We start from the raw sequence: 9,897 nt of genomic DNA on the forward strand, positions 1-9,897 counted from the left end.
GTATATGGTTCAGTTGCCAGAGTTATTCATCTAAGTGACCTTGGTGCAGAATTTCTCAGGTCCCTCATAGTAGAGTACCATTTAGACTCTACAGTGCAAGATTGCCACTCAACAGGCAAGTGCTGACCAAAGAGTTTCCTACCATGCAGTTACCTTAGCCTGTATTTACACTCAGAAATTTGGAAAGGACACCACTCAAGCTTAGCTAGGTGAGTTGAAAACCTTAGTGAAGTGCAGTAGGAAATATAATGAAGTCTTGAGAGAGATGTTAACCCAGATCAGTGAAACCCTTGCTATTGAAAGTATGGAAAGAGTCGCTGTTGAAACTGCTGAAGATGTACATAATAAGACCAGAACTCTTCAATTCAGAGCAGACTCCTCTGATACTAACCAGCCAGAAACAGCTCTAGCTGCTATGCAGAATAACTCAATCCCTGAAATACAAGATAACATGTTGCAGTGAAGCTATTCCTCTTTCCCAGTAATCTAAATCCCCCAGATATTCAAAGAGTCATACTGGAGCACATTGTGCACAGTAATGACTTGATGGCTCATGGTAATCCACCAGTAAGGCTCCAAACTTTTTCTGGTCCACCTAAAATTGGCATGTCGCAAAGGTAATTCTACGGTTGTTATGGGGGATTTCAACATGCAGGTAGACTGGGAAAATCAGGTTGGTACTGGACCCCAAGAAAGGGAGTTTGTGGAATGCCTCAGAGATGGATTCTTAGAGCAGCTTGTATTAGGGACTACCAGGGAGAAGGCAATTCTGGATTTAATGTTGTGTAATGAGCCAGTTTTGAAAAGGGAACTCGAGGTAAAGGAGCCATTAGGAGGTAGTGACCATAATATGATAAGTTTCAATCTACAATTTGAGAGGGAGAAGGGAAGATCGGAAGTGTCAGTATTACAATTGAACAAAGGGGACTATGGACCCATGAGGGAGGAGCTGGCCAAAGTTGACTGGAAAGATACCCTAGCAGGGATGACCGTGGAACAATATTGGCAGGTATTTCTGGGAATAATACAGAAGGTGCAGGATCAGTTCATTCCAAAGAGAAAGAAAGATTTTAAGGGGAGTAAGGGGCGACCATGGATGACAAGGGAAGTCAAGGACAGTATAAAAATAAAAGAGAGGAAGTATAACATAGCAAGGATGAGCAGGAAGCCGGAGGATTGGGAGACTTTTAAGGAGCAACAGTAGATAACTAAAAAGACAATGGGGGGGGAAAGATGAGGTACGAAGGTAAGCTAGCCAAGAATATAAAGGAGGATAGTAAAAGCTTCCTTAGGTATGTGAAGAGGAAAAAATTAGTTAAGACCAAAATTGGGCCCTTGAAGACAGAAACGGGTGAAATTATTAAGGGGAACAAGGAAATGGCAGATGAGCTGAACAGGTACTTTGGATCTGTCTTCACACAAACAATCTCCCAGATGTAATAGTGGCCAGAGGACATAGGGTAACAGAAGAACTGAAGGAAATTCGGCAGAAAATGGTGTTGGGTAAACTGATGGGACTGAAGGCTGATAAATCCCCAGGGTCTGATGGTCTGCATCCCAGGGTACTTAAGGAGGTGGCTCTAGAAATCATGAGCGTATTGGTAATCATTTTCCAATGTTTTATAGATTCAGCATCAGTTCCTGAGGACTGGAGGGTAGCTAATGTTATCCCGCTTTTTAAGAAAGGAGGGAGAGAGAAAACAGAAAATTATAGACCAGTTAGTCTGACATCAGTGGTGGGGAAGATGCTGGAATCAATTATAAAAGATGAAATAGTGACATATTTGGATAGCAGTAGCAGGATAGGTCCGAGTCAGCATGGATTTATGAAGAGGAAATCATGCTTGACTAATCTTCTGGAATTTTTTGAGAATGTAACTATGAAAATGGACATGGGAAAGCCAGTGGATGTAGTGTACCTGGACTTTCAGAAAGCCTTTGATAAGCTCCCACATAGGAGGTTAGTGGGAAAAATTAGAGCAAATGGTATTGGGGGTAGGGTACTGACATGGATAGAAAATTGGTTGGCAGACAGAAAACGAAGAGTAGGGATTAACGGGTCCCTTTCAGAATGGCAGGAGGTGACTAGTGGGGTACCGCAAGGCTCGGTGCTGGGACCGCAGCTATTTACATTATACATTAATGATTTAGATGAGGGAATTAAAAGTAACATTAGCAAATTTGCCAATGACACAAAGCTGGGTGGCAGTGTGAAATGTGAGGAGGATGTTATGAGAATGCAGGGTGAATTGGACAGGCTGGGTGAGTGGGCAGATGCATGGCAGATGCAGCTTAATGTGGATAAATGTGAAGTTATCCACTTTGGTGGCAAGAACAGGAAGGCAGATTGTTATCTAAATGGAGTCAAGTTAGGAAAAGGGGAAGCACAACGAGATCTAGGTAACCTTGGTCATCAGTTACTGAAAGTAAGCATGCAAGTACAGCAGGCAGTGAAGAAAGCTAATAGCATGTTGGCCTTCATAACAAGGGGAGTTGAGTATAGGAGCAAAGACATCCTTCTGCAGTTGTACAGGGCCCTGGTGAGACCACACCTGGAATATTGTGTACAGTTTTGGTCTCCAAATTTGAGGAAGGACATTCTAACTATTGAGGGAGTGCAGCGTAGGTTCACGAGGTTAATTTCCAGGATGGCGGGACTGTCATAGGTTGAAAGATTGGAGCGACTGGGCTTGTATACACCGGAGTTTAGAAGTATGAGAGGGGATCTGATTGAAACATATAAGATTATTAAGGGATTGGACACGCTAGAGGCAGGAAACATGTTCCTGATGTTGGGGGAGTCCAGAACCAGAGGCCACAGTTTAAGACTAAGGGGTAGACCATTTAGAACAGAGTTGAGGAAGAACTTTTCCACACAGAGGGTTGTGGATTTGTGGAATGCTCTGCCTCAGAAGGCAGTGGAGGCCAATTCTCTGGATTCTTTCAAGAAAGAGCTGGATAGAGCTTTTAAAGATAGCAGAGTCAAGGGATATGGGGAGAAGGCAGGAAAAGGATACTGATTGTGGATGATCAGCCATGATCACAGTGAATGACGGTGCTGGCTTGAAGGGCTGAGTGGCCTTCTGCACCTATTGTTTATTGTCTAATGAGGCAGATTATGAGACTTGACGTGCTAGTGTTGAACTGCTCTTGCAAGACCGAAGCATGTCTGATCTTCATAGAACACGGAAAATATATGAAAGTATTCTTCAACCAGCTTCTGACATCATTAGTCAATAAGCCCTGGAGCTTCACCCGCTAATTACATACATCTCCTAGACTCAGCTTTTGCCACCATGGAAGACGGTGATAAATTATTCACCAAATTCATGAAGATGGTACAGAACATGGGTGAAAAACTATCTGCTTACCTACAGCAGCTACAGGTAGTGTTGACTCTGACTGTAAAGCGAGGCAGAGTTGCCAAAACTGAGGCTAACAAGCATCTCTTAAAGCAGTTTTGCAGGGGATGTTGGGACCACTCCCCAATGTTAGAGCTGCAACTGGAACTGAAAAAACAAAGCCCGTCATCGTTTACCAAACTGTTCACATTTCTACGCACCGAGGAAGACAAGCATGGTTCTGGAAGTTTCATTCTGATGTGCTTAAGAGTCTTCATGGTGACTTTGGTCACATGGTTATTGATCGTAGCCTGGATTTAGTCAGAAGCCAATTCTTTTGGCCCAGGATGGCTGCTGATATGGTACACAAGATGTGTAAGAGAAAGACCTTACCTGAGAAAACTGCTCTGTTAGTGAATATTGTGACTACTCAACCCTTGCAGCTGGTCTGCATGGACTTTCTTATATTAGAACCGGATCAAAGTAACACGAAAGATGTGTTCATAATAACTGATCATTTCACTAAATATGCTTTGGCTATTCCTACACCTAACCAGAAAGCCAAGATGGTTGCGAAGTGCCTATGGGAGCATTTCATCTTACATTATGGTTATCCCGCGTGCCTGCACAGCGATAGATGGCCTGATTTTGAATCCTATTTGATTAAATAATTCTGTGAGATAGCTGGAATTCAAAAATTCAGAACTACACCATATCATCCCAAAGAAAATCATGTCGAAAGATAAAAGTCACCACGAGAATTTGTAAAACCCCTAGTCCATGCTTATAATTGTACTAAGAATGAGACGGTTGGCTTGAGTCCGTATGAATTGATGTTCGGACAACAATCCAGACTTCCAGTTGACTTAGCTTTCGGACTGCCCTTGAAAGACTAATATGGTAAATCACAGTCTCAGTATGGACAAAATTTGAAATCTCATCTTGAGGAAGGCTTCAGGATAGCTACGGGAACTCACAGAAAATGGCAGACAGAAACCAGACCAGATATGATAAATATAGAAACATAGAAACATGGAAAATAGGTGCAGGAGTAGGCCATTTGGCCCTTCGAGCCTGCACCGCCATTTATTATGATCATGGCTGATCATCCAACTCAGAACCCCGCCCCAGCCTTCTCTCCATACCCCCTGACCCCCGTAGTCACAAGAGCCATATCTAACTCCCTCTTAAATATAGCCAATGAACTGGCCTCAACTGTTTCCTGTGGCAGAGAATTCCACAGATTCACCACTCTCTGTGTGAAGAAGTTTTTCCTAATCTCGGTCCTAAAAGGCTTCCCCTTTATCCTCAAACTGTGACCCCTCGTTCTGGACTTCCTCAACATCGGGAACAATCTTCCTGCATCAAGCCTGTCCAATCCCTTTAGGATCTTATACCTTTCAATCAGACCCCCCCTCAATCTTCTAAATTCCAACGAGTACAAGCCCAGTTCATCCAGTCTTTCTTCATATGAAAGTCCTGCCATCCCAGGAATCAATCTGGTGAACCTTCTTTGTACTCCCTCTATGGCAAAGATGTCTTTCCTCAGATTAGGAGACCAAAACTGCACACAATACTCCAGGTGTGGTCTCACCAAGGCCTTGTACAACTGCATTAGTACCTCCCTGCTCCTGTACTCGAATCCTCTCGCTATAAATGCCAGCATACCATTCGCCTTTTTCACCGCCTGCTGTACCTGCATGCCCACTTTCAATGACTGGTGTATAATGACACCCAGGTCTCGTTGCACCTCCCCTTTTCCTAATATGTGACAGCTTCAGAGCTGAGAAAAGGAGACCAAGTTCTAATAAGGAATGTGCGCCTACGAGGTAAGAACAAACTTGCCGATAAATGGGAAGAAATAATCTATGTAGTGGTGAGTCAAGCTGGTGATCTGTCTGTCTACAAGGTCATGAGAATCCGTCTGGACCCATACAAACATTACATAGGGATCTATCGCTCCCTTGTGGGTTTCATCCTTCTGAAGACAATGAACGACTTTCTCCGTCGCTGTTTGGAAGTACACAACTGGCAGTACAAAGAATGAACAGTCAGCTGAAGAGGAAGAAAATCCAATTGACTCTGAAGAGGACGAAGATGAGGTTTATTACATCAGACCAAGACTTGACATTGTAGATGAACGTTCTAAGAGTTGAGAAGCTTGTGAACGATTACACCGAAGGACTGTGGGCTCCAACCCAAGCCCAAACCAAACATTTACAGCCACACCGGTTGCAGACCCAGTGCTGGAATCTCAAAGAAATGCAAGTTACTTATCTGATGTAGAGGAATCCACTGTAGAAAGTAACTTACCTGTCAGGCCTGAAAAAAACCCGGTGGAAGAAACAACAAATCAGGAAATACAGAATCAGTGTATCCCACCTGATGGCAGAAGTCTGGAAATTTCTCAACCCCAAATGAGTTTGAAGTTTGACAAGAAAAAGAGACACGTGATGAAGTGTTGACCAGAAAAGACACTACAAATGAAAATTCTCACAAAGAAGAGCCTGAACTCAGAAGGTCTCCTAGACACAGAGAAAAACCTAGAACTCTAACATAACCTGAGCTAGGAAATCCTTTAGTGACAGTAATTCAGTCCCTTTTCCAAGCTTTGAGATCTGCTATTGTAGAGTTCCTTCCAGATTTCACATAAGAAGAACACCCCAAACCCATTTCAGTACAAAGGGATTTGCATAAATTCAAAGGGGGAAGGTGTAACCCAGGTTAATTAAACCCAAAGATGTAAAGTTAGAAAGCTCCACTTGCAGAGAGATGAAAATGAGGGTTACTGATTTTTAAAAAAAGCAAATTTGATTAAAAAAACGCTAAGCGAGAAAAGGCGTGACTGATGCAGCACGGACAAGGAAAGAAACGAAGCAACGATTAGAAGCTGAAGACATGAACTGTTAAGAGTGGAATTAGTAATGAGTATCTTTACCCTACTAACTTGAAACCCTCAGCATGAAACCCCTGGAGGAGAGACAAATAGCTATAAAAGATTTATTGAAGCTACGGCTATAATATGCTGCAGCTATACCGAGACAATATCGGCAGAGACGAATGTCCAAAATCCCTACCGTGTAGTCGGGAATTAGTTCTGTAAAATCACACCAAGGGATTTGGCCAAGTTTTTGTACAAATTTGTGAATTGACTTTCTGTGGATGATCAACTATTTCATTCCAATGAACCAAGAAAGAAGATGGCGAGCCGCACAAGAGTCAATGAACCAGCACGGGAACAAAATGTGTAACGATGCAGAGGATTTAATACAGTTTGATGTATACGTTTATGTTCATTCGAAGAATCCAAATTTGATGATCTGCAAGAACTGATTATTTTAGCAAGACTTTAAGTTACTGAATGAGATTTATTTTGTTTAAAAGTTGTACCGTTGGAGAATTGTCATGAAAGGAGTTAAACTGTGTATACAAACGTTGTATATAATTTTTGAATTTGAATTTCATCTTGTAGATATACTGCCTGGAACTGAAACTGAAGTTAACTATAATACTTAAGAATAGTAATTATATTTGATTTTCTAACTAACTAGTGATAAGTAAAAAGGAAAGTTTAGTCTGTAAACTTTTAAATAGGGAATAACACTAGATCTTATTAGTTACGGAGATTAGAGTAACAAAAGAATCTCACTGATTCTAATTAAAAAGGAACTTGTGGTTTGATATCTAAGATTTGGAACCTAAACAGAATGCAGGAATTTTGAATTGTTCTTGCTCATGTAAATATTTTGTACATATTGTTTTTCTTATTTCCTGAACAAACCCTATTTCCTGAAATGTGTGGTTTCTATTCACTGACTGCTTCTGATACCTAGAATCTTCTAATGGCCTAACTAGCGCCCAGTGTAATTTGATTTTCTCAAAGAGTGCGACGACTCACCATAAGACAGGTGCTACACAGGTGTTACACTAAATTTAGGTAAGAAAGATGTTTTCTCTGCCACTTCTCTTGAACAAGGAATTAAGCAAAGTCAAAGAAATTTATGTCTAGAAACATTATCATAGCAAAATAGAAATAATATTGCAATTTGGCTTTTAAGAAAGTTAATGTATTCACCTTCTATTTGCAGAAGCAACGTCCAGACTGCAATGCAGAAAACTTTCATACTTCAGATGAAGCCCGTCTGTTTACTCAGTGGAAACAATGCAGTCAACTGATCAAACATGTGATTAGACAAACTTAAAAAGCTGTACGAAGGTCACATGGATATTCTACTGGCACATCATAAATGAATACATGTGATGACATTTTTTTTGCAATGTAATAAGACCCTAAGTGTGGGAAATTCTGTTCTGATTACAACATTGAACGAAAAGTAGATTGAAGAGAGTTAAAAACATCACAGTCGTTCTGCTTTGCCCTAATGACAACACTCCTATTTATAAAATGTATACTTCCATTGATTTTTTTTTCATATGCCAGGATCCTCAAAGTGCAAAAAATTTAAGGCATGAAAAGGGAAACAGAGTAGCCAGAAACGCTGTTGTTGGGTAAAAGCCATGAACATCAAGTTGCAGGAACAGAAATAAATGAGGAAAATAAATATTGGTTTCACAGAGAAAAAAATGACAGAAGATGATTAAAAAAGTAAATTTAATCACTTGCGTTTTTAAACTTTCCAAAACAATTGACATCTGAATTAATGAGTAATCTGAATCCAGAAAGTGAGGGAGAGGGAAATGATGGGGGAGGTGGAGGGGGGCGGAGAGAGGCAGAAGGTGGAGAGAGAAAGGGGGGAGAGAGACAAGAGGGGAGAGAGAGAGAGGGGAGAGATAGCGAGGGGGAGAGAGAGGGAGAAGAGGAGAGAGCTGGGGCGAGGGAGAGGGGAGAAGCTGACAGGAGGAGGGTGGTAGGGAGAGAAGAGAGGGAGGAGGAGGGAGGGAGAGTTAGGTAGAGAGAGTGGGGGAGAGAAGAGAGAGGAGCAGAGAGAGAGGGAGAGAGGAGGGTGAGAGGAGTGTGAGAGAAGGGAAAGAGAGTGGAGCAAGGGAGGTTAGAGATAGACGGGGAGAGAGTTGAGAGAGAGAATGGGGAAAGATGGGTAAGAGAGAGGGGGAAAGAGGGGGGATGGAGAGAGGGGAGGGAGGGGTGGGAGAGAACGGGGGAGGGCAGGAGGGAGAGAGGAGGGGGTAGGGCGAGAGGGAGAGTGTGGAGCAGAGAGAGAAGGGAGATATGTGGGGGAAAGAGAGGGGTGGAAGAGAGAGGGGGAGGGGGAGAGCATGTGGGAGGGGTGACAGAGGGGGGGGCAGGGAGGGAGAGAGGAAGATAGGGGAAGAGGAGGGGGAGGGAGAGAGAGGTGGGGAAGGAGGAGAAAGAGGGGAGAGAGGGGGAGAGAGTGGGAGAGAGGGAGGGATAGAGAGCAAGAAGGGGACAGAGAGGGAGACAGAGAGAGAGGGGGAGTGAGGGGGTGAGAAACAGTGGGAGGAGAGAGAGAGAGAGGCAGGAGAGACAGGGGTGGATAGAGAGGGGGAGAGAGAGACAGAGGTGGATAGAGAGGGGGAGAGAGGCAGGAGAGACAGGGGTGGATAGAGAGGGGGGGAGAGAGAGACAGAGGTGGATAGAGAGGGGGAGAGAGAGAGAGATAGGCAAGAGAGACAGAGGTTGATAGAGGGGGGGAGAGAGAGAAAGAGAGAGAGGCAAGAGAGACAGAGGATAGAGAGGGGGAGAGAGAGAGAGAGACAGAGGTGGATAGAGAGGGGGAGAGAGAGAGAGAGACAGAGGTGGATAGAGGGGGGAAGAGAGAGGCAAGAGAGAGAGAGGTCGATGGGGGGGAGAGAGAGAGGCAGGAGAGACAGAGGTGGATAGAGAGGGGGAGAGGGAGGGGGAGAGAAGAGGGTGAGAGGGAGGGAGAAGGGGATCATATGAGAAAAAAGGGGACGTGGGGTAGAGAGAGAGGGGAGAGAGATTGGAGAGAGAGGGGGAGAGTGAGAGGTTGAAAGGTAGAGAGAGGGAGGGAGGAAGCGGGGTGATAGAGAGAGGGGGAGAGGGGGTGAGAGAGGGGAGAGGTGTAGGGGAGAGAGGAGGGTAGAGAGAGAGAGAGGGGGGAATGAGTGAGGGGGCAATGAGTGGGTAGAGAGAGGGGTGAGAGGAGGCAGGGAGAGGGAGAGGGCGAGGGAGAGAGGTGGGGAGAGAGAAGGGAGAGAGAGTGTGAGGGGCAGACAGAGATGGTGAAAGATAGGAAAGAGGGAGGGGAGGGGAGAGGGAGGAAGATGGGAGAGAGAGTGAGAAGGGAGGAACAGAGAGACTGGGAGGGGGAGATGGAGAGAGAGGGGTTCATAAGGGGTGTGAGGGCATAGAGAGATGGGGAGAGAGGAGGGAGAGGGGAGGGGAGAGGGAGAGGGGAGAGGGGAGGGAGAGGGGAGAGGGAGAGGGGAGAGGGGGAGGGGAGGGGGAGAGGGGAGAGGGAGAGGGGAGAGGGGGAGGGGGAGGGGAGGGGGAGAGGGGAGGGAGAGGCAGAGGGGAGAGTGGGAGAGAGGGGAGAGTGGGAGAGAGGGGGAGAGTGGGAGAGAGGGGAAATAGAGAGGGAGATAGGGGAGAGAG

At 44.7% G+C, this 9,897-nt stretch overlaps 1 protein-coding gene across 1 annotated transcript in view; it reads right to left on the bottom strand.

The window, feature by feature from the left end:
- Window positions 1–7,519, bottom strand: part of xpnpep2 (X-prolyl aminopeptidase (aminopeptidase P) 2, membrane-bound) — a 109,060-nt gene extending 101,541 nt beyond the window's left edge. The window contains exon 1 of the mRNA XM_063060746.1: window positions 7,417–7,519. Coding sequence (XP_062916816.1) covers window positions 7,417–7,465 — 49 coding nt within the window. The 5' untranslated portion in view covers window positions 7,466–7,519. The remainder of the gene's footprint in view (window positions 1–7,416) is intronic.
- Between the last annotated feature and the right edge of the window lie 2,378 nt (window positions 7,520–9,897).

This window comes from Mobula hypostoma, chromosome 10, assembly GCF_963921235.1.
Source record: "Mobula hypostoma chromosome 10, sMobHyp1.1, whole genome shotgun sequence".
NCBI classification, from domain to species: domain Eukaryota; kingdom Metazoa; phylum Chordata; class Chondrichthyes; order Myliobatiformes; family Myliobatidae; genus Mobula; species Mobula hypostoma.